Below are 24,634 nucleotides of genomic sequence, written 5' to 3'. Positions count from 1 at the left end.
ATCATTCATTTGATATTAAATCTATGGGTCAGAAATATTATGTTTCACATTTAGTTCATTATTATATTCAATAATAACTTGCAAACTCAATCCAGTTTGAGAGTGCTGCTACCATGGAAACGTATACCACAGGCCTCAAATGCCTAATGTCATCAGTGACTGAAATTTTAAGTGTCAGTGATGAAGGGATTTGCACAAGTGCAAAATATTTCTAAATAAAACTAAGTTGCATGGTAGAAGTAATTAATAGTAACTGTTTTAGGGGTGTGTTTCTATTGGTATTGGTGAGTGAACAGATTATTATGGAGTATTTTGTCTGTGGTTGCTCTGCTAATAAATTTATGTTTTGTTTTCCATCTATCTGTTCCCTGGTGTAATCATAGCTTTGAATATCATTTCACTATGTAAGTGATGATTATAATACTAGATTGTAAACATTTTACTATTTTTACTATGTAATAATGTATGTAATCAGATCACATTTTATAATAATAGTCCAGAATTCAGCAGCTTATGTTGGAATATTAAAATATTGTTTTTAGTTAAATATTTTGCTATATGTAATAGCATGTCTATTGTTTTTCCTGATTTGCATGTTTTACTTGCAATTCTTGCCAAATGCGTTATTGTTTCATTGGTTTTAAAAGTTTTTAGTTTAATAATTTGCTATATTTAATAGCATGTTTATTGTTTTTCCTGCTTTACATGTTTTACTTGCAATTCTTGCCAAATGTGTTGTTGTTGTTCCATTGGTTTTAGAAGTTACACCAAGTGAAGTGGTTTGTCTTTTTTAGGATTTGCTTGTTGAATGTGTGAGTGGTATTTACAGTTTTAGTTCATATTTGGTTTTTTTAGGGTTGATTTGGAGACACTGGTCTCCTTGATGTGTAGTAGAATAGTGGTTATACATGTAGATGTTTGTACCGGTAGTTTCTCTTTATATTTGATCATCAGAACAGTTGTGTTCAAAGTATACTCTAGTACATACTTAAGATTTAAGCTTTTGCATGTTTGCATATTGGCTAAACCAAGTTGCATTCATGCATTGGAGGGACTTACATTTTGTTGGACAATGTGAAAGTAGGATAACAAACTTAATTCCTTAATTCCCAGACCACCTCTACCCCCACTAAAAGTCCAACTTAAGTTGACACAGTTCTAGAAAACGCTTCAGGTTCCAATTTATTGTCCATTAACTTTTAACTAATCTAAAAAAAAATATTACGCTGTTTTATTAGTATAGTAACACTTTGATTCATTAAGAGAGTTCTTGTATATTAATTTTGTAACCTGTCATTGTGACTTACAATAGTATATTTTGAGTTTGCTGTCAAATAAATCAACACAAATCATTCACCCAATGAAATGTTTGATTCATGTTGCACAGAACGATTTGTCTGGTTATCACTTGGTGATCACAGGTACACGCAGGTACTAAAACATGCATGCATTTGACTCTTGGCGATTCAACCAAAATGTTAACTTAAATCAATTTACCTACGGCATAAATGCAACTACAGATGTGTGGCAGTAAAAATAATTTTTGAATTTGTTTTGAGGCAATGTTTTGATCGTAACTTTGCATCTGTTAACATGAGATATACCATCAGTGAGCACACCATTTTGAAAGGTGAAACTTCAGGTCATTGATCAATCGCTTGACCCTGTATCATATTTGATGCGCAAGATCACAAGCTTCTGTCTTAAAATTAGATTTCAAATTTGATGCAACAAAACACGCATTCAACGGAAATTTGGGGCGATTTGTTTGAGATGTTACTTGACTTCATATTTATAATCAGTTTTTAATTTCACTCGCCAACGGTGCTTTGTGAGTGTCGATCAAATGTTAGTGATGGCATATTGGGATACTGACTGTACATGGGTGTGCAGTATAATGCCACCAAAAGACCAATTGCTCAATAATATTTTGCACTCCGGAAATGAAATTAAATGACAATTGATAGACATTTATTCCATATTTAATCAATCCTCAAATATTTTTGTAATTATAATTTTCATTAGCATACTAGTAATTTACACACTTGTAAAAGGAATAGTTTTACAACTACAAGTTCTTATGGTATTCAGTGCATGGCACTTGCATGGCTTTCCCCTTTGACGCTTGGTGGCATAGTTTCATTTCGAAAGATTTCTGAAACAGGCGACAGTGGGGGTGTGGCTAAAACTGGGAAAATTTTTTAAAATTTTACTCGAAGATGATTTATTATTTAATTTTCATTTTTTTTTCCACAAATGTCTTTTGCATGAAACCAAACACATAAACGCATAGGTGAGCTTTTCACAGGCACTTTAAGAGTTAACTGCTCACTTACACTTGACCAGGGTCTTGACCAGATCTTAATGGGTCATTTAGCTGAGACCAGCTTTTTCATAGCCATCACTAAGCATCATGGACATTTTCCTACTACAGGCTAATTTGTTCAACCTCTTAGACCATGATAAGTAGCTGCGTGCCAAGATTAAAGACCGAAGATGTTTTGTTAGAAAAAATGGTCTGTTTTAATAACTCAAGATGACAGACTGAGACTGAAAAATCTTGTATTACACATTCACCAGTTCATCTGGTGTTAGGCATTTTGAGTAGACAAATTAAAATGAAATTTGATTTCTGACCATGCTGACTAACTGAAATTTAATCTATTGCCACACCTCATCAGCTTCTCCTGTGTTCATCTGAAATTTAATCTTGTCACACTGCTGGGTGCAAAAGAAACATGGTGTCAAGTCAGAGTTCAGTATAGTCTTTGATCCATAGTGTCCCCAGGAGGTATGTCTGTAGAAAGTAACGTATCAAGTAATTTCTTTAGTTTATTCCTTTATATCCCCAGGAGGTTCTGCTGAGGAGATGAGTGAAATGAATTTGCTACTTTAAATTTAATTCAAGTTCTGTGTTGACATGTGTAGTTCTCAGTCAGACACTACCTGTTCGGACAGATCCATTGTAAGTTTATTTGTATGGTTTACAAGGCCAGTTTGGAGTACCTTCTTGTCATCCTGGTTAGTATGTAGAAAGTTGCACAGAAAAAATGTGGCACTGCAATATTAAATTTTTCAAGATTAATGAAATGAGTGGATTCATGCATGTCGCCTTGTTTCTTATCGTCAGATTGCAAAAATAAAATAAAATTACTGGTGTGGCCTTTGACATTTTGTTTTCTTATTTGTTTTGTTATAAAGGGGTAAAAAAGAAAGAAAAACATTACCATAGCAGCTTGCTGGCACCTACTGTTTTCAACAGTTCCCTTTTATGGCAGCATCATTATTATGATCATTGCCATTGTGATAACAAAGAAAAACAACAAGTGATCATTAAATTTAAGTACATATAGTTTGAAGCCAAGTTAAAAGCCACAAAATATCAACAAATAACTATAGGGCACTAAGTTGCTGATTTACTAGTACATTCTTGTGGCATCAATAACAAGTCACAGGCCTCTGAGCTTATTCGAACAAGTCAAAACATTGCATGTAATAAAATACTGGAAATAAATTCTGTCTCTACTCTTTGAATATGTTTGTATAATTGATGGACTTAAATTAATCTTAATTCTCTTTACCACCAGTGAACTGAGTATTTGTCCTTTTGGTTTTTGTAAAGCCTGTTATGATATGCTAGTTCATTGTACGTAGGTATGCAAGTTGACACACCTATCACAAGTTACATTCTTTCCGACAAATTATAGTGTGTAGTGAAAAGACTGGTTGCCGGGAGTACAGTTATATAGTACCTGCTCTCAATGTGCCAAAGCTGCTGGACCGCATAATTTGTGAAGTGCAGCCAAACATGCATGATATATTAGATTGCCAGACTAAGGAGTATAGTATACACCACCAGTTGAAAGTACCATTCCCACTACTTCACCAATAAACTAGCACTTGTACATTTAATCATACCTCTGAATAGAAACACTAATGAACCATGAGGCAAAAGATTTGTTTCAAATTATTTGGTACATGTGTACTACCCATGTATTAACTCCATGATTTCTAACATTGGCATAGAAAAGGGGTTCACCATTTTCCTAGTAGTGGAGAACAGAAACTTTTATACATTATTGCAACCATATTATCATTGTACACATTTTTGATCATGAATAATTCCTCTTCCTTTCTTATGCCATTGCCTTGGTTCACCAAATCCTCCAGTTGGTCCCAAAACTTGCTTGGCAACAATTTGTTTTATATGCTTGATAGGAACTTTAAAAAAAATGTGGTAACAAGCTAGGAACTATTCATTATAGTACAGTTGAATAATTGAGTTTTGGTGAATGAACGAAACCAAGCAAGTGTCTTGGGTAGAAGAATTCCAAACTGTATCTAGTTGTATTATTATGATCATCATACATGTGGAAAAACGACATTGATGATTTCCAGAACAGTGCAAGTTTAAGCTCTGCTTCCTTCCTTCCTCTCTTGGGGATATAGTGAATGTTTTTACTGTACAAAGCAATCATAATGGCCAGCATAACAATGAGTGTTGTTGGTGAAATTACAGTGGTGGTCTTGTCCATTCACAATTACCTGAATTAGTGATTGGAAGTTTATGACCTATAAAAGGACTATATACCAGAAGACATACACCAGGCTATTTTAAATGTCCTTGCTGCTAATAGCTGCTTTTACTACCACCCATGTGTACTTTCAGTTCCTGTCTTTCTTAGTATGAACCAACCACAATCTTTCCATTTCCAGATAATCTTCCATTCAAACTCTGGCAGAAATGTTTTCACTGTCAGTGATATTAAATCTCGGATCCATTGAAAATTGACGTGGCCTTCAGATTTTTAAAATGTTTCAGTAGAATACGAAATATTATTATAAAAGGTCAACACGCATGAGAAAGGACTGGTTCAGCCCCTTTTTGCTCAACAAATCTCTGTATGCTCTCTATTTTGTATTATATATTTTCAAAGGTTTCAGTGGCAAATATTTTAATAGTATTTATTAATGGTTAACATTAGTATTTTTCACAACTGATTTTTATTATACATCTGTCACTGTAACGCTATAAGTTACAACGTGCTGTAAATTTATTTTATCTGAGCTAATTGGATTTTGTTTTAACTCTTATCCTGCCATCCCCATTTAATTTTTTGGTGGGAAATTATGTTTTGAAATCGTCAATTTTAAGTTTGTGACAGACAAATTTGCACAAGTCTGAAAAACTGATGCAGTGACTATTTCATATTTTTCCGAACAGTGAATCACACTCGCATTGTAGTTTCTGTTGCGCATCAAATTGTAAATATGAATCATTTTATACAACACATTATTACAGTGTTCGTTCAGATTACATCTTTTACCTAAGCTTCATTTAAAACAATATTCATAATTTCTTAAGAAAATTTGATGTAGGATGATTTTTCTCCAGAAAACAATCTTAAAGGGCATCTTCATTTCTCATATTGAATACGGAACTAAAAGATTCCCGGAATTCAATGAAAAACAAAACAGACACAACGCAGACAATCTGGGTTTAACATGGCACCTTGAGAAGGCATTTGTGATCTCCAATTTATAGTATTCCTTATTGGCTTTTGTTGTACATTCTTCATTACTGTTAACATGGTCCCCCGAGTTGCTGATTGTAGTTACATGTATATGTATAAAGTAAACAATAAATTACATATTTGAATTTAGTTGTTTATTTGTCTGTAGCTGCCTTTTCTAGTGTGTACAATAGATGATTTTCCATTTTCTGCAAGGTCTTTCATATTACATCAGCCAAAAAAATTTACAATTTAATTTTGAATTTTAATTAAATGTTGAAATGCTGATCATTGAAAAGGGGAATATTACATTGAGATACCCTTACTTCATCAAAATTAACAAATCAACAAATATGTATTATTGTAAATCCCACCCGATTTTTGACATCATTTTTTTGTTTGTTCTGTTTTTACATACCACATATAACGTGTGGTCTTGCAGTGAACAGGTTATTTAGGACATTGATGTTAGAATCACATTTAAAAAAAAAAAAAAAATATTTTTGGTAGATGATGTGATCGAAAGATTATGTAAACATGCTCACAAATTTGATTTAAATTTCAATATTTTGCAATAATTGTCGTATGTATCATAAATACTGAATTATTTTTTGATGATGCATATGTGTTATGAATGGTCCAAATATGTATTGGATTGGCATGGTTGAGCAGTCAGTCACACACCCTCTGCAAATACTGATGCATTCTGCAAACACCATTGTGAATGGCTCATTCAACATAGCTTTCATATTTCAGAATCAACTATTATTTTCTGGGTGGACGTGTGTGTGTGTGTGTGTGTGTGTGTGTGTGTGTGTACAGATTGTGTTGCAGATCTGATTATGAACCTTACAATTATTTTTCTGGAATGACAAAAACAATTTTAATATTTCTATGATAGTTATTTCTAATTTTTTATCAACCACACCCCTTCCCCCCTCTCCCATCATCAACCACACCCCCCCAATCTGTGATCACATTCATGGTTTATTCCTTAAACTTAGACAGTTGTTCATATACTCACATAGAGCATGATCTGAAATTTTCTATAGCATTGCAGAGATTTTAAATCATTTCTCTTGCCTTTGCATCCATATGGTGCAAAATCTCTATTCATGTGTAATTACTAAGACCCAATAATCTGGTTACACATGTACCGTCCAACAATGTCAGTTCGAATATTTTTATAGTAAATTTCATTATTTGGTACTGTGACTTAAATTAATCCCTGCACAGATGGCTGTGTATAAACTATAATGTTAGAAAGACGATAATAGTTTAAATGTATTGGGTGAAAATTTTTAGCTTTCAGACATCCTGGTACCCATGAGATAACAACACAAATGTTTTTTTTAAATTATCATAAAATAACATATTACAAAAAAATGGAACCTTTTTAATATAACTGAGAATAAAAGATGCATTAATTCATACACAATTTATTGTTCGTAGGTATTATCATAATATTTTTGAATATACATGTGCATGAATGTCGACTAGAATAGATGGATAGAATAATTAATGTTAAATCCAGCATGTTTGGATTAATTATGTTAGGGCAGTTTATGGATAGCCGATGCCACTCAAATCGTTTTTATAATGAAAATAATAATGGGAAAAAATATCCGTTCAATGCATCTATATTGATGGTCAATAAATGGGCCTGGGTTTATGTACTTTCTTTTTTCCACAAGCTTAGTTTTATTATTGAGAAATGCATCATTTTAATATTAACACAGTCATTTTACAACAATTTTAGTACATTTTGCACATTTTTATTCAAAGAATTATGTGATACATATCAGATACATTCTACTTTGACTGTGGACATTATGCTGTGGATGAATGAAATGTCCCCGGAACGAGCATACAGTGGTTATAAATATATTGAGTGATGCCGCAAATTTGCACCATATTTCTGAATTGAGAGGTTTATTCGTATGGTATCTTAGCAGCAACATCGATATATGTAAAATTTCCTTAAATAACGTAATTTCTGGGAAAATATACTGACGCCAATTAGTGCAGTATGCCTGATTACATTTTGAGGATTGACACAACTTTTGGGTCCATGATGGAGCCGCTGCAGATGGCTATCATTGTTTTGGTGTCGTGTACGTAAATCTGAAAAATTAATTTTCTTGCAATGTTCTTCATTATGCGCTATGTCCATAATTAGGCTATTATGCAAGAATAATACTGCATACATTCTGATTTGTGGTGATTGCTGATGTTTTATTTCTATTACCCATACACACTGTGCATTTTGCAGTGCAGAAATAATATAGTCTGGAACTGCATAACATGGCTATTCAGCCAGCTCTATCATCAAATTTATTGCAGGTCGATCAGCCAAGCTTGGTTGAATCAAAATATCTGTGGACATCAACTATGGTTACTCAAAACTTGAAGTAAATGAAACCCTGCCAGTGTCTTTGACCCCTCTAATGAGTCTGTGGTACACTCGCCCTGTGGGTACAGTGGTTTTTGTTCCCTACATAGTCTATAGCACACTCACCTGTGTTACAGTGACATTGGCCTCCCTGTTGAGTTGCACACTCGCCCAAAGTAGAGGTTGACACTTTTAATGTTCAACCCAAGTAAGAACATGATCAAGATATGGTGAAACAACTACTATACTAGTGGTGATCAGTAAATGCACTTACCATTTTAAATATATGGTTACAAATAATACCAAATATATTTCATCATAAATTTAAGAAATTACCAATTAATGCAGACATGAGTAAGGTGAATTATATTTGATAGCCTATCCTATAGGCCTATCTTGAAATGGATTTCTGCTCATTAACTTGTTTATTTTATATTTCAGATGTATCAAATGAAGTACATATTGTAATTACTGTTGAAGATGTGAATGATGAGTCTCCTCAATGGTCTATGCCTGTGTACCCGTATAATGCAGTTGTACCTACCAATGCTCCAACTGGTGTGTCCATATATCAGTTACAAGCAAGTGATGCTGACAGTAATTCTCTGAATTATAACTTGGATTCTACATCAGGTGAGCAGCAAACACATCATTCACTTACTGTAGTGTAATTTAGCATGACTGTTTTTGACTTTGTAACTATGGGAGCTATATTAGCCGACAGTAATTCCCATTTCTACTTCGTATACCATAAGGAGTTTTAAGTTTTCTTTTATTATCAAGTGCATATAACTGCATCAAACAAGGTTTATATAATTCCAAACTTAGCAAGTAGTTTGTCTTTTAAGGTCACACAGGATAAGGATTTAAAAAAGAATAAAAATGTAATGAATGAAAGTTCACGTTATTGTAAAAATTGATATGTTTTATAGTGAAATCTTCACTACAATGGTTGCAGTTTGTGTTTGAGTAGCTTTGACTAACAAGGATTTAGTAATGAAATTCTAGATGTATGGTGACACGCACTCCCATGGTGCATTTTTCTCATTGTACTTAATGTTGTGAAAAACAGGCAACCTTCACGATTGACATCATGCACTGAAACTCAGAAATAGATGAAATCATTCACTGAAACCCAAACAATGATGATACTACTTGCACTGAAATGCAGATTACTATGTTGTGATATAATCTCTAGTGAATTGCATCATGGGAGTACCACACTGTTTTTTCAATTCTTCTTAAAATGCAATTTGCATTGTGACTCATTTCAATTTCATATGGGATAAGCTAATCCCATTTGAGTGTACACAACCCCTTTAACATAAGTTTTCATCTATTTATTTTCTAGCCAGCATTGTTCAAATTAGACTTGATTATAATTCTGTAGAACTAGTCTAGGAAAGGTCTTAAACGACATGTTTCTTGATTATATGCTCTGCCTCTATAGACTTAAATTGTCTAGACTTTAAAGTTTATCATTTTTAACTTTTGTAATCCTGGAAAGATTTAATTGCCGCCTGGAGTCTTCATATGAGTAGGTACCTATTTAAAGTTAGGAAATTGTCCTATCTGAAAAGGATCTTTGAGACAAATTGTTGATGCTGCTCTATGGTGTCTCTGTGTGGGATAGCTACTTGAGTTTCAACAATTTCATGCTGTATTTCCTGTATTGTTCTGGTATGTTAACCTCACTATGACAAATCTAAAGACATTTTGATGACCTCATTCTTTTCTCCAGATGACCAAGGTCTGTTTGAAGTGGATCAAACCACAGGCACCATTCGTACCAAGTTACAAGGAGGACAGAGATACCAGGAGGGATTTGAGTACATCCTGAGGGTTAGAGCCAATGACGGTGTCAACTACAGTCCTTTAGCAGCTGTGTCTATTATAGGTGGGAGACGTCCACCACAGTTTGTCAAAGCAAGATATGAAGTTGATATCCCTGAAAATACACAATCTGGTTATGCGTAAGTGTACATGTCACACCTCCACATTAAAATGATCTAGTCCTTCATATTCACTGTATTTTTTGCATTAAAAACCCCCATGCAACAAACCACATGTATTTCTTATTTTAGAAGAAAACATTACCTGGGTTAGCAGAGAGTTGAGATGTGGATGTATTACTAAAAAAATAAAAAATCAGTTTTGCAAAATATTTTGAGAAAAAAAAACTTTTTTACTCATGCTGTTTGCAATAACTCTTTCAATTAGTTTAGACTGACTGTTCACAAGATTATAGAATTTTACCTTTCAATGAAAAGGTTATGAACCAAAAAGCAATGCCTGCAAATCTCAAGCTAATTTGTTGATACTAAAGCAATTCACTGCATATTTTAAAATGTGTGTTTAGATTTCTCTATTCTGAACTCACATTTGTACCATTCTTTGCTTATAACACGTAATATTTTGACCAACTGTGTTCAATATTGAAACCAGACATCTGGAACATTGAGTGTGTTACAATGCAGTCATGAGTATATTCTGAGTTAATCAAGCGTCACATGCTTGAACGAAAGTCTCAAAAATCATTCAAGTAAAAACTATTCCTTTCCTTGCTATGGATAATGCAAGATTCTATATCATTGTTGTCTTAGCATCTCCACTCATTTTATATGGATTTCAGTGTCAGCCTGTGCCTCGGCCTCTTTCTGTATTCCCTCTCAAATCCCATTCACTTTCTTTGTCTGTTATTCACATATTTGAGATTTGACTTTTTATAATACTGTTACTTGAAATTACAAATTATCCAAAATAGAATATCATATTTGCTCTTTTAGAAGCACATCTTTAATAAAGGTGAACATATAAAACCCAAATTACATATATACATACGGTAGATCATCAAAATGTGACTTATTTTGACCATAGACACACCTCTGTTATAGAAGCGCATAATCTATTAATATAGCGAATACAATATTCCTTCATTCAGAAGACTATTTTGAAAACAATTTTGAAATTAAAATTTTATAGAAATGTTTTTTCCCCCTAGGTCTTCGAGTAAAGGTTGTTAATTATCTGACATATCTCAATATTTTGAACAGATTTAGGGCCCTCCAATATTTGATTGAAACAAGATAATGAAATAGTACACCTCTTAAACACTAATATCCCTTGTTAGGCAATAGATATACTTGCCTAATACATGTTTTTTTCATTTCACAGTTTGGTTCGTGTTGAAGCGTTTTCCTTCACCCGTGGCACTGTAGTCACCTATCAATTTATGTCACAAGGAGCAGATCTGATGATCTTCACTATTGGAACTACAAGTGGTCAGATAACAGTCAATAAAGCTTTAGATTATGAACAAGGTCCAAGACGGTATACCCTTAGAATAAAAGCTATAGAAGAAGGTTCTGAAGGCCTATCCAGCTCTGTCGATGTAAGCAGCTATTGCTCTTTTAGCTCCTGTCTGCAAATGAGTTTTGTCTGTCTGTCTGTCTGTCTGTCTGTCTGTCTGTCTGTGCGTGTGTGGTACCTATGTTGTGACTTCAATTTAACTTTATACCGACTTGTGCCGACAGGACCTACATTTTGACGACCCTCACTATTTTCATAATTTATATTAATATTTATTCAATTTAAGTCAAGTTTGCGTAGCCTAGGTTTACTAAACAATGGTAAGATGTGTGTGTGTATAGGCAAAATTTCAAAAACCTTCGAGCAGATTTTGAGCAAATTTAGTACATAGATACCTTGGGTTAATGCCAAAACTGATCTCTACTTGCAAATACCGACCAATGCCTAAGGGAGATCATTTCAAAATAATGTACACAATTAAAGCCTTGGAATCAACAGATACCTAATATTGTTTAAGGCTACTTCTTGTAAACATAGCAGTGTATTTACGTTTATGGCCAATTTTAACAACTATATGCTCTCATGATTGTGCTTGCTTGCTTTCTCACTGGAAAGCACATAATGGAGCTACTAAATCCCTTAAAATAGAATTAGTTCAAGAACTAAATCTTTGATTCCAGCTTTGACAGAATGTGCCTACACACATTCCAATGATAATGCACTTCAACTTCATCTGGCATTGTGAATTGAAGATTCCATGCAGGATTACTACCTTTGTCTTCTTTTGCTTTCTGTCTGCTTTACAGGTGTCCTAATAATGAATCCATGCACTATCTCAAATACATTGTTCATCTTTGGGTCATTGAGTTTGTTATATATCTGTTTTCATGCCTAATTGTTAATCTGATTTAAAGTGCAAATTCATGTTCAATCCACAATAACTAGTAATAACCAAAAAAGTATGAATTATATTTGTCCAACAACTATGACAGTGTCTATTTGTGACTTCTTGCATATCATCATTATTTGAAATATTTTTATTTTGTTTCCCATTTATCCCTAAGGTGCAAGACAGGGTTGCTCATTACATTTCAGGAATATCTGTCCCTATGTGATTTTTCACCATACTGAATCCTTTCAAACATTTAACTATAACAATAGCACTTGGTTTTCTACCATACCAAGTTTTCTCATGGTTCATAAATACACCCATAGTTGTATTGGAATCAGCTTCATTCTACCATACAAGTAATTTCACACTTCTTTAACTTCTGGACAACAGTAATCCCCAATTAGATGGAATCAGTTAAGTTACCTAAGGGCATCTAACTGTAAGCTTAAGATCGGTTTTGAAAGCTTAGGAATGAGTAAGCAAAATAAATTACTGTTGAGCCAAGTAATTCCAAAAATCATCAAAATGTTATGGAGCCTTAATGGTGCATTAGTTTGTCATAAATCATATATTTGGAATGATTATGAATAATTCATGAAGCTAATTTGTAAATTATGGAGATTGATTGCACCCTTGTCACTTAAATAAGGCAGATATATTTAATTTGCTTTTAATTTTGAGAAAAAATGGAATTAGGAAAAAACAATTAATGTACCTGAACACCTGGCTTCCTTGTAAGTGACTTTCATTATCATTTGTTATTTCTGGTTGAACAATGACTTTCTTTTTGACTTGATTTAACCTTTGAAGACCATTGTCACTTTTGGCACCATTAACAAAATGACTGTGTGTACAGTCTGCTCCCTCCTCATATGAAATGTGACAATTCTTTCGGTCAAAAATTAAAAGCAGTATCTGAAACTGTCCATATGGACCAAAATGATGAAATTTAGAGTAACAATTTTACAAAATGTGAAAATATGAATTAACTGAATTTTGGGCAGAAAAAAATATCTGTCAGTCAAAAGGTTAACTGTATGTGTGCAATGAAAAGTCAAAGGATACAGAGAATTGGCTGTCTTTAATGTTGTAAAATAATAATGATAGGTTGAGTCTATTTGCTGTTGTGTGAAAATACTTTAAAAAGGTTTGTTTAAAAGTTGGAAACATTAAAATTTAGACACTGCTTTACTTATTATCTGTTTCTTATCCAGCAAAGTTCAAGAGAAAATGAATCTTTTTGGATGAAGTTCTGTCATTTGTGTATCCGTCCGTCCGTCCGTCCGTCCGTCCATCCATCCATACTTTTAGTGCTTCTAGTCATCCATCCATCCATCCATACTTTTAGTGCTTCTAGTCATCTATCCCCCCTGAGTTACCTGACATGTATTATGTAATCAGATTCAATTCTGCAACAAAGATATTAAAACCCGAATATTTTATGCCAATAAATTTTAGCCAGTTAGTTCCATGCTAACCTGCTATTTCTAGTTGGTTCTTCTATAGATAAACATCAAAGCAATCATTCAAGATAAGGGTTTTGAAAAAAAATGAAAATCGAAAAATTACTATGAGGTTTAAAATTAAATATTCACAATGTTTAAATAAAATAATTAATTTAATTCTATTGTTACTTGTAGGTGGTGGTATCAGTGATTGATATAAATGACTGCACACCCAGGTTTGAACAAAGTTTGTACACTGTTAAAAATTTTCCCGAAGATGCCAGTACTAATGCAGAAGTAGTAACAGGTATGAATATTTTCACAGTGCATTGTGTCACCAAGATCTGAAATTTTATCAATGCAGGTGGACATTTGTATGCTATTTCAACACCTGCTTTTAATGCAGTGATCTTTGCAATAACACACGGACTTGATATTGAATCCTTTTTAGTACATCCGTGCATGTACTTTTGTAGTCACACTATTATAATCTGTGTAATTACTTTATTTTTTTTATTTTAGTATTGGCAACTGACTGTGACAGTGGCACTAATGCACAACTTAGTTATTCTATTGATAACAATGCTTTCCAAATAAACAGCCTCGGAGAAATTAGGCCAAGTGTAAAGTTGGATTATGAGAGTACCAATAGCTTGTACACCATAATAGCAACAGCAAAAGACCATGGATCACCAAGTAAAACTGGTACAGCTACCATTAATGTTCGTATCAAGAATTATAATGATGAGCCACCTCGTTTTTCACAAAACACATACAAGTATTTTGTAGCAGAGAATGCACCAGATGGATTTCAAGTTGCCACAGTAATTGCTACTGATCCTGATGGTGATGGAGTGAAGTATAGCATTTCTGCTGGTAACGAAGACAGAAATTTTGAAATTAATAGAGATACAGGTTAGTTCCCAGCATGCAATGCTCATTCTCCACATTTTTCTCACCATTTAGAAGCATTGTAGATCACTTTTATTTTCCTGGAATTTATTTCAACATCTGGCTTATTTTATTTGTGGTCTGTTTGAATAATGCCTCTGTTGGTTTTATTCACACTGAGTCATGTGATCATTCAGTGTCACTGACCCTAACTTGTTTCCTGTAATTACATTCAGCATATTTAAGTCAGAAAACACTTCACATGTAATTGTTGTTTTCTGGTGAAATTATTTTTCCTGTTAAACTAATGGAATAATTTGGAAAAATGAGCCACAGGAATAGCAGCATCAGAGGAAAATGAAAAATGGTTTGAGTTACAACTCTAGGCAGTGTGAAATCAAAAGTTAAACTAATGTGTTCTATTTTCTAGGTGTAATAACACTCACGGCAACACGAGATTTGACGCAAGCATCTTATCTAATCAATGTGACTGCCATAGATGACAACACGTGTTGCGATGGCCTTGGTTCCATACACAGAAGTCAAGCTATAGTGATAATTCAAGTGAATGATGTTAATAATAACAGGCCAGTATTTCCTAACTGTGCTAACTATAATCCTACTGTGGCTGAAAATTCTCCTGAAGGAACTACCGTTACCCAGGTAACAAATTGTTTTCTACATTTCTTCTTCATTGTCATATACTCATAGAGAAAGTAATCAGGTATTGAAAACTTAGAAGGATTTTGAAAGTAAAATGTCAAAGCCAACACCTCAAAAGGACAATTCTTCTGTTTACAGTATTCAGTTTATATAGGTTTTTCATAGAGCTATGGTTAACCAGCTATTTTGGCTTGTTTAGGATGAAGCTTTTTTTCTATAGTTGACTAAAATGCTCCGCTAGATTGAATCTCTAATAGAAAAAAATTATGGAAATGTAGTTTGTCCCAACGAAAATGAGAAGCCGCTGTTTGTCAACATGTATGCATTTTTTTGTTTTTTGATGTAGTGCTAAATAAATAAAATGAAACTAACTAGGTGGTTATTTTGACCAGTTGCTGGCATCACTGATGGAGGGTATCATAAAACCCAAATTGAAAATAGCATTTATTGTACAACTCAATCTATTGACAAATTGCATTTCTTTCCATCAAAGTAAGACAATTCAAATTGCATGTGGTTTTTGAAAATGGAGGATTCGTTCACAAATTTGCTATTTTTTAACTTTCAGGTTTTAGCAACAGATGCAGATGTTGGTACTAATGGACAAGTAGAATACAGTATAGTTCGTAGAGAGACTGCTGATCTCAATTTCAGAATTGATCCTAATCTTGGCATTATCACTACAGCTAGACGTTTTGATCGTGAAGTGAAGCGTATCTATGGTATTTCAGTTGCAGCTACAGATCTTGCACCAGATCCTCTTATTGGTATCTGTCAAATGAATATTGAAATCACTGATGTTAATGATAACACGCCACACTTTGAGCAAAGAAGTTATGAATGTGAGTTGATTTTATGCATCACACATTAAAGGAAAGAAGTTCATTTATGTGAATAAATGTGGACCCAAATACATGTAGATGCTTTTTAGATAGCTGTCAATAAACGCCCCCAAAATGGCAGTATTTGTATCCCCAAGTAAAGATAAATTGGCAATAGTAACATCCCCAAGTCAGGATAAATTTGCTCTACTAGCATCCCTAAGTCAAAATTAATAGGCAATATTAGCATAGCCAAATCAATTAAAATTGGCAATATTAGTGTATTGACAAAACTACCATTCCAAACTATGCTAACTATGGTAAAGGTATGTGAGTGAACTTTACTTAAAAATGTTGCTGTGTCTGTGTTAGCTTATTAATAACATAGAGCTTTGCTACTGTGAAAAATTTGTTTTTGGAATTGAAAAATAAATATATTGATATTTTGGCCACAAGAGGGCAGGTGTATCAGCTCTCAGTATCTCAGAACAGCACAATGAATTGAATAGAATATCTGTAAAACTATAATGTAATAAGTTAGGGTTATGTAACACAGACCTTAATCCTCATAAACATCATTCTGTGCAGGTCATTAAATCTTTAATCAATTATCTGTACTTGTTTTTTCATTAGTCCCCGTTCGGACGTAGTCTGAAAACGGGGACTTATGTTTTGCCCTGTGTGCGTCCGTGATCACCTGTATCTCGAACATGCATGGACCGATTAAGTTCAAACTTCACTCATACATCACACATTATATGGGACATATGCACATGCATTTTTTTCATGATCCGATTAACGATAGCTGAATAGCGACCATTTTAAGGCCGAAAATGCATCAAAATCGCACATTTTCACCATTCCGGACCCGGATCTCAGTTACGCGTGGACGGATTTTGTTCACATTTGGTACATACATTAAACATAATAGGACCTTGATGCACGTCATTTTTTTTTTTGGATCGGGTTTGAAATGGCCGACTGGTGGCCATTTTGTTTTAAAGAATTCAGTTCTGGATCCGTATCTGAGACATGCTTGGATTGATCGAGTTCAAACTTCACACACACAAGGTACATCATGTCACAAATATGTATGTGCATTTGTTTCATGATCTCATTAACGATAGCCAAATGGCGGCCGCTTTAAGGCCGAAAATGCATTGAAATCGCACATTTTCACCATTCCGGACCCAGATCTCAGTTATGCATGAACGGATTTCGTTCAAATTTGGTACATACATTAAACATAATAGGACCTTGATGCACGTCATTTTTTTTCCCCGGATCATGTTCGAAATGGCCGACTGGCGGCCATTTTGTTAAAGAATTTAGTTCTGGATCCGTATCCAAGACATGTCTGGATTGATCAAGTTCAAACTACACACACATGGTACATCATGTCACAAATAGATATGTGCATTTGTTTCATGATCCGCTTAACAATAGCTGAATGACGGCCATTTTAAGGCCGAAAATGCATCAAAATCACGTATTTTCACAATTCCGGAACCGGATCTCAGTCATGCATGGATGGATTTTGTTCAGATTTAGTATAATGTGTTGTACATATGCAGGTGCATTTCGGTCATGATCTGCTTCGAATGTATATGTCACTCAAATATGAACGGAACGGGGACGTGTCATTGACAATGACTTGTTTCATTTTTAGTTATAAATTGTAATCAAAACTAGTCACACTGGTGATTTCTCACTTTCTCAAATTATCATTAGTATACATTCACTTTGTTTATCTAAAACTATAGCAATAGTAAATGTGATCTGTCTTTATTATTGCAGATCAACTTCGTGAGGACACGCAGGTTGGAACTAGTTTTCTCCGTGTTGCGGCTCAGGATGCTGATACTGGTTACAATGCTGAAATTTCATATTCCTTGTCTGATGAGGAATACTTTAGTGTAAACAATGCTACAGGCTGGGTTTATGTCAAGAATGCTATATATCTATCTCAGGTGAGACTCGCATATTCTACGGTTTTGTTAATTGATTATAAAATTACTGTCGCCGCCAAAACAGCAACATTACCAGTTACTGGCTGATTTGCAATGCACATCTTAAAATAGTTACATTATTAGAACCAGCATAATTTTTATGATATACATAAGGGAAATTATTCTAGTTATTACTATATATCCTGGAATTTATTCAAGGCGTTATAGCCACCGCACCATGTTGTATTTGAGATTCATAGTAATGTATGAAATGCATGTATAAAAATTATATATTTACATGAAATTCAAATGTGCTACATGACAACTTTAGCTCTTTAATTTATGTCCTTACAGAGTCAGATAATTGACAGTGTTATAAACATATTCACTACTTTGTATCTCAATGGGCAAGGTTGTAATAGTTATGCTATGTTTTGATAGTATATATAGTTAAAGCTGTTGCAGAGATGATAATACAGAATAACATGGGACTGTTATATTAATAATATAAGTAATAAAAATAATAACTTTATTGTATCCTTAGAAATACAGTGTTTCTATCAGTTATAGCAACAAAGATAAAATACAAAAAAAAAATGATACAAAAAAAAAATAGTCAAAAGTGTTGTTTTCATTTTTTGCAAGGAACGAGAAATGTATGAACACTTTGTGATTATATTTTTATTAGTACTTTCCATTAAGAATATAAATTTGTGTTTGTAATTTGTGATCTCAGATGGAAACGTTTGAAAGCATGTCAGTTCAATGGTTTTGGCATTTAGGGCATAATATAAAAAAAATGTATTTCGTCTTGTATAATTATGTTGAAGAGAGCAGTGACTGCAGATCCTATGTTCTAGTGCGGTTTTAGACTGAGTATGCCAACCTTTTTCTATTGCCTAAATATCACTAATGTCTTTTTACCACTGAGGTTTTAACTACTGCAATATTTTTGTAATAATAGGATGATAAGATCTACCTCAATTTGATGGCTACTGATCAAAAAGGAACTGGTCGTCAAGACACAGTTCCACTTTCAATCACAATATCGGACATCAATAATGAACCACCAGTTTGGGATGCTAGTACATATGGTCCTATCTCCCTACGTGAAGATGCAGCAACAGAAACAGTGGTGGCTAGAGTCAAAGCTACCTCTATATTAGATGATCCACGTGTTACGTACAGTTTAGTTCAAGGACAACGGCCAGAGAGTAATAATCCCATGAGGTTTTATATAACTACTGATCGAGAAGATAAATCGGGAGAACTCAAAGTATTCCATCGGTTGGATTACGAAACTACACCTAGGTATTTACCTAAATTTACAATTAGTCTTCCCTCTTAAAAGCTGGGACATCATGTTTTTCTGTGTTGATCAGTAGTAGTCATGTCTTTTTTTGTTCAAGTGAGAAGAAACAGTGGATAAGTTGCTAGTGCCAACAAAACTAAAAAACCATCATCTGTTCACATGTATATATTATTTATTTGTTTTTTTTTCTGCTAAAAAGCAAAAGATCTAGCAAAAAACAAATTTTATTCAATCGGTTGTCATTTTGACTGGCTACCTGCTGCTTTCAACATTACTGCTCAGTAGTCAAATATAATTCCAGGAAAATTAGGTACGCATGAATATATTTATCTGCCTCAGTTTCAAGCATATTGACATTAGTGTTGTGGTGTTTGTTTCAGTTTTGAGCTGCGTATTCGCTCTTTAAATGCAGCCCAAGTGCCGTTGCCGTCCTATGCTACAGTTGAGATCAACTTGATAGATGTGAATGATAATGTGCCATTGTTTTCATTGCCAAACTACGGGGCCAGCGTACCTGAGATGTCAATTCAAGGGACATTTGTCTTTCAAGTTACTGCAGAAGATGCTGATACAGGAAGTAATGCAGAAGTAAGTGACATGTTTTGCTAGGCTAATAAAAACTAAGGTTAGATTCAAATTCTCCAAATCTTGAAATGATTGAAAGACGAAATTGACTACACGAAAAAGTGTTTTAGGGTAGCAAGACCACTACTCTGATTTACGTAAATTTTCGACTTATCCATTAATATCTTAAGTTCTCATCCTCACATTTCAATGATATTTGGTACATAGATGCTCCAGGACTATGTGACACCCTAATTAGATTAGGGTTTAAGTACATCCATAATAACTATCTAATTTGCATAATAATTTAGAATAACAAATAAACATGCATAAGCTAGAATTCCTGGCAATAATCACTAAGCTCAAGTTTGGTCTACCAATGATGATATTAGAAACAAATTATCTACCATCACTTTAAAATCACATATGAAGTAAATACAGTCCTGTGAGGTGGTGCCAGAAAGGTTAGATGACAACATCCATTTTATGACTAAACAAAAGTGACTGTTTAAGTTAATTCAAAAAATATATCTGTACATAATGTTGATTAGTATGCAAATTAGCTGCAACCTTGACACAATTTTCTGAAGAGAATATGATTTTGATGTTACATGAGTACTATATGTTCGGTATATAGTCTGAAGGAGACAAGACTACATAACTTTTCTTTTCAGCATAAAAATAGGATTTTGATATTATATGGAATGAACTTAGTCTGCTTGAGACAACAGAGTATAACTGTTACAATATCTTTCAGATAACTTACTCAATAATTGAAGATCCCGAAACAGACGATTGGAATTCATTCAGAATAAATTCTAGAACTGGTCAGATTTACACAACACAAAGGTTTGATAGAGAGACGAAGGGATCGTATTTGATTGAAGTCAGGTCTCAAGATGGTGCGCCATCGGATCGAACATTCGACCCTGACAATCCCGATGCTCCCAATAGTGGTAAGTCAATGTTATGTGTATCATCAAACAAACATGTACTCTGCAACCAATCTGTGTTTTAAAAATGGCTTCTACCTTAACTTATTGTTAATTATATTGTAGATACTGCTGCTGTGCGTATAGTGGTTAGTGATATCAATGATAATGCTCCAGCTTTTGACAGTACAGAATTTTATGCCACAGTTGAAGAAGACAGAGAGACAGGTTTTGCCATCACTACGGTAACAGCAACTGATGAAGATGAAGGTATGTCATTAAAATATTCATGAAGTATTGTATAGTTTGCCTTGTATGCATTTTGTATTTGTGTAAAACTTGTTTGTTTTTTTATCTACCAGGTGCAAATTCTCAGATACGTTATCAGATCACTTCTGGTAACCTGGGTGGTGTTTTCAGAGTTGTACCAGAAGTGGGCCGGATTGAGATTGCGGCACCCTTGGATTATGAACAAACACGGTCCTATGCATTGACTTTTGTTGCCTCAGATGGTTTAAACGAAAATACAGCTATAGTTAATATTGATGTAGTCAATGTCAATGACAACCCACCAGAATTTCAAGCTGAATATGTACCATCTATATGGGAGGAAGACGAAAACATTCCAGTCTATGTTACCACAGTGAGTAGTAATCATATTTTCAATCATCTAAACAAATCAAGTGCATATCGTCTTGTCATTGTTTCATAAATAATGTCAATTTTTGTACCTATCGTTTAAAATTTTGCATATTGAAAGATTTTAACGTACATGAAATATTGGGAAGGTGCCTTGTGTGAAGTTGTAAATGAGTATCATCTTTCTCAGTGATATGCATGTTACCATTTAGTTGTTTGCTGTATCTGTCTATCTATCTGACACAGCTGATACCACCATATAAAGACACTAAAAAATGGTTTACAGCAATTTGATTCAAACCAATAAGGTCTTTTACAGGATATAAGGTACATGTCTGGAGTGTTGTAATCACACTGCGTAAATTGTGCCTTGCATTTTGAAGAGCAGAGTTATAGAGAAATCTAACTTTAGATGGTAGTTGATACTGTTTTATGTTTATAGGTATATGCTATTGATCCTGACTTGGACAGTGATGATGATCACAATATTGTATATAGTTTACAAGGACAAGGTGCTAATGAGGAGTTTGTGATTGATCCACATTCTGGTGTCATTCATGCAACCAAGGCACTCGATCGTGAAGATCAAGCCCAATGGATCTTACAAGCTGTAGCTGCAGATGAGGATGGTGCTGGACTTGATGGTTTTGCAGACATTGTTATCTCTTTAAGAGATATCAATGACAATGCGCCAACGTTCCCCAATGGACCTTACATGGGAACGGTTCCTGAACACTCACTTGCAGGTAAGAAAAATGAATGATCATTTCCACAGAAGAAAATTTCTGAGTTCACATGTTTTGCCATTGTATAGTATCATGATTCATCTGTCAGAATTTATTTTGTGAGTTAGGAATACAAACCAAATTTTAAATATATCCATGCATTCACAAATCATCAAAATAGTATCCTAGCTCCTGCATATGTTGCTATTAAAATTATAAACTATTAAAATCAAAACTGTATTGCAATTGTCAGACAGAAAGTAAATTATCTAGAAAATAGGTTTTCTCCTTTATGATTTTGTACACATTTTATTTACCAACCACCACTCTATTTATGGCTGTGTTATAAGATCTGGAATACCAAAAACATGTCGCTGCTGTTCCATCAACTAGGATTTGCATCCTTCTACCTTTCAAATAATAACGTTTTGATTCTGTATTTTGGTCTACAGTTTTCAGAAAAATCAATTATAATAACAAAATTAACATAAATGCAGGAATATTATGATACTTACTATTGAACATTGATAAAATTTTATCGTCACTTTTAGATAAATAATACCATTTCATTTTTAAACCGTTTTACATTTTCAGTACCTGGTACAGGGCCTGGTAAGTTTGAATACAACCTATCTGCATTGAATATTAATCATACTAACATATTCCTTCTATTCAAGGTCTTATTGGCATGTATGACTTAATTGTGTCATCCTTTATAGTACATTAACCATCACCTTGTTACTGTTTTTCTTGATCTGTTAATATTGACTAATCATTATCTACTGAAATGATTTGTTCTGTTAGTCATACTATCTCTTCTTGTTAACTTACATTTCACTCCTTAGCATGGGTTTCAAAGCCTAACATATCACACAAAGATAATTCTTCATAATTTATCATTTGCTAGGAAAGTTAATAAAGTTTTCCTAATTGCTCAAAGCTGTCACATTCAGATATTTTAGTAAATCTTGTGTGTGTCTTGGAAACACATTTCTGCACAAGTTCTGATTGTGTTTGGAATAAATTACATTTTGCAGTTTGTAGTTTGCTACACTAGTATGTTCATCTTGCACTGTTTAGCTTCACTGTTTCAGTCCATTTTGTGATCAGTTTAGACAGGTTACACTCTATATGCACATGTTCATGTTATCTGTCATTGATTTCAGGAACCTATGTGATGACAATGGCAGCAGTAGACTTGGATGACCCCAATGAAGGAGATAACGCACAATGTACCTATAAAATTATAGAGAATGCAGAAAAGGATGGTGAGGTTATATTTGCTATTGACCCAGTTACAGCTGAAATAACAACTCTTGTTGACTGGTTAGATAGAGAAGATGTACCAGTTTATAATATAGTTGTGGAAGCTACTGATGGAGGAGGACTTACAGGTAATAATTTCCCTCATGACATGCCACATAAAATATGTTATTATATAAAAACAATAGAATTCAGCAGTCCATAAATCGCTGTATAGATGTATTTAAATTTTTTCATTATTTGGAAAATATGCATTGTATTTACATCATATTCAAACACTTTTCTTTGTTTACATCGGATGCAGAATTAATGTGACTGACTGTAATAGAATTATGTCACTGAAACAATGCAAATACTTTATCTAGCATTTTGAGCTGTTATACATGTATATCATTAAATTATGACAACCAGGAAGAAATGTTTAATGATATGATTATCTCAAGAATACCACAAACTTGGGCAGTATGGGACTCAGTAAAATGAATTTTCCCTTTTTCAATCTGTCTGTATTATAATTATTTTAGTTTCCCATCATAAAGCAGAATAATAGCAATTTAAAATAAGAATTAGTATATTATTTGCTACTCATTTCTTGGGCATAACTTTGTAAAACTTAAAGGGGAGCAGAGGTGTGGCTTTTGATACTCTGTACATGAAATCTGAGATCTATGAATGAATTCTGTCGATAAAAACAACTTGTATGTGCTGCGAAATGCCCTAAATATCGGGTATAAAACGGGCTGTGAAGCAGACGACAAACGTCCGCTTTTCCTGGCGTCATTTCGCCTCTAGAGGGCCAGTCAAATGACGTCATCAGTGAACACTGATAATTGAACCCATTCATGCTAGTATGTCAATCCCATAGAAATGCTACTATGAAAGACCTTGTTAACTGACAACTTAAAAGTTGAAACATGGCGAAATGTTGTGTGTATGAATGCCATAACGATTCATGTTAAGTTTCTCGAAATCCCAAATAAAAAATCACATTGTTGGTTGCGAGAAATCGGCAGAAGAACTAACCTGAAAATGAAGACACGTACAGCGCTCTAGCTATAGTAAACAGTGAGTAAATAAATATTGTTTGAGTTAAAACCTAAATTAGAAATACGCTAATATCACTTGAACTACAGTAATCATTTTGCCCAACTTGCCACTTTTAATCGACTGCTTATCGCTCAATTTCCGACCGGAAAACGACCGCATTTTTATCGTAATTTTGCTCTCACCGACCCATTGAAAACACCGACCGGTCGCCCAAACACTTGTCACTGGCACAGGAGTGATCGAAATAGTGGTTTTGAGTGGTACAGTTTGGGGATAC

General features: G+C 34.0%; 1 protein-coding gene across 2 annotated transcripts in view; it reads left to right on the top strand.

Moving 5' to 3' along the window:
- Nucleotides 1-24,634, top strand: part of LOC100374578 (neural-cadherin-like) — a 58,346-nt gene that overhangs the window by 14,820 nt on the left and 18,892 nt on the right. For both annotated transcript variants that reach the window (XM_085500335.1, XM_085500334.1), the window contains exons 2-17: nucleotides 8,347-8,538; nucleotides 9,647-9,878; nucleotides 11,080-11,296; nucleotides 13,747-13,858; nucleotides 14,074-14,466; nucleotides 14,873-15,105; nucleotides 15,674-15,947; nucleotides 17,724-17,896; nucleotides 18,840-19,186; nucleotides 19,568-19,775; nucleotides 20,509-20,707; nucleotides 20,810-20,953; nucleotides 21,046-21,326; nucleotides 21,765-22,068; nucleotides 22,642-22,659; nucleotides 23,214-23,441. In XM_085500335.1, the coding sequence (XP_085356461.1) occupies nucleotides 8,347-8,538; nucleotides 9,647-9,878; nucleotides 11,080-11,296; nucleotides 13,747-13,858; nucleotides 14,074-14,466; nucleotides 14,873-15,105; nucleotides 15,674-15,947; nucleotides 17,724-17,896; nucleotides 18,840-19,186; nucleotides 19,568-19,775; nucleotides 20,509-20,707; nucleotides 20,810-20,953; nucleotides 21,046-21,326; nucleotides 21,765-22,068; nucleotides 22,642-22,659; nucleotides 23,214-23,441 (3,555 nt within the window). The remainder of the gene's footprint in view (nucleotides 1-8,346; nucleotides 8,539-9,646; nucleotides 9,879-11,079; nucleotides 11,297-13,746; nucleotides 13,859-14,073; nucleotides 14,467-14,872; nucleotides 15,106-15,673; nucleotides 15,948-17,723; nucleotides 17,897-18,839; nucleotides 19,187-19,567; nucleotides 19,776-20,508; nucleotides 20,708-20,809; nucleotides 20,954-21,045; nucleotides 21,327-21,764; nucleotides 22,069-22,641; nucleotides 22,660-23,213; nucleotides 23,442-24,634) is intronic.

The sequence above is a fragment of the Saccoglossus kowalevskii genome, chromosome 6 (assembly GCF_978046115.1).
Source record: "Saccoglossus kowalevskii chromosome 6, keSacKowa6.1, whole genome shotgun sequence".
Taxonomy (NCBI): Eukaryota; Metazoa; Hemichordata; class Enteropneusta; family Harrimaniidae; genus Saccoglossus; species Saccoglossus kowalevskii.
Note: the sequence above shows the minus strand (reverse complement) of the source record. Positions and strands in the feature narration are given on the sequence as shown.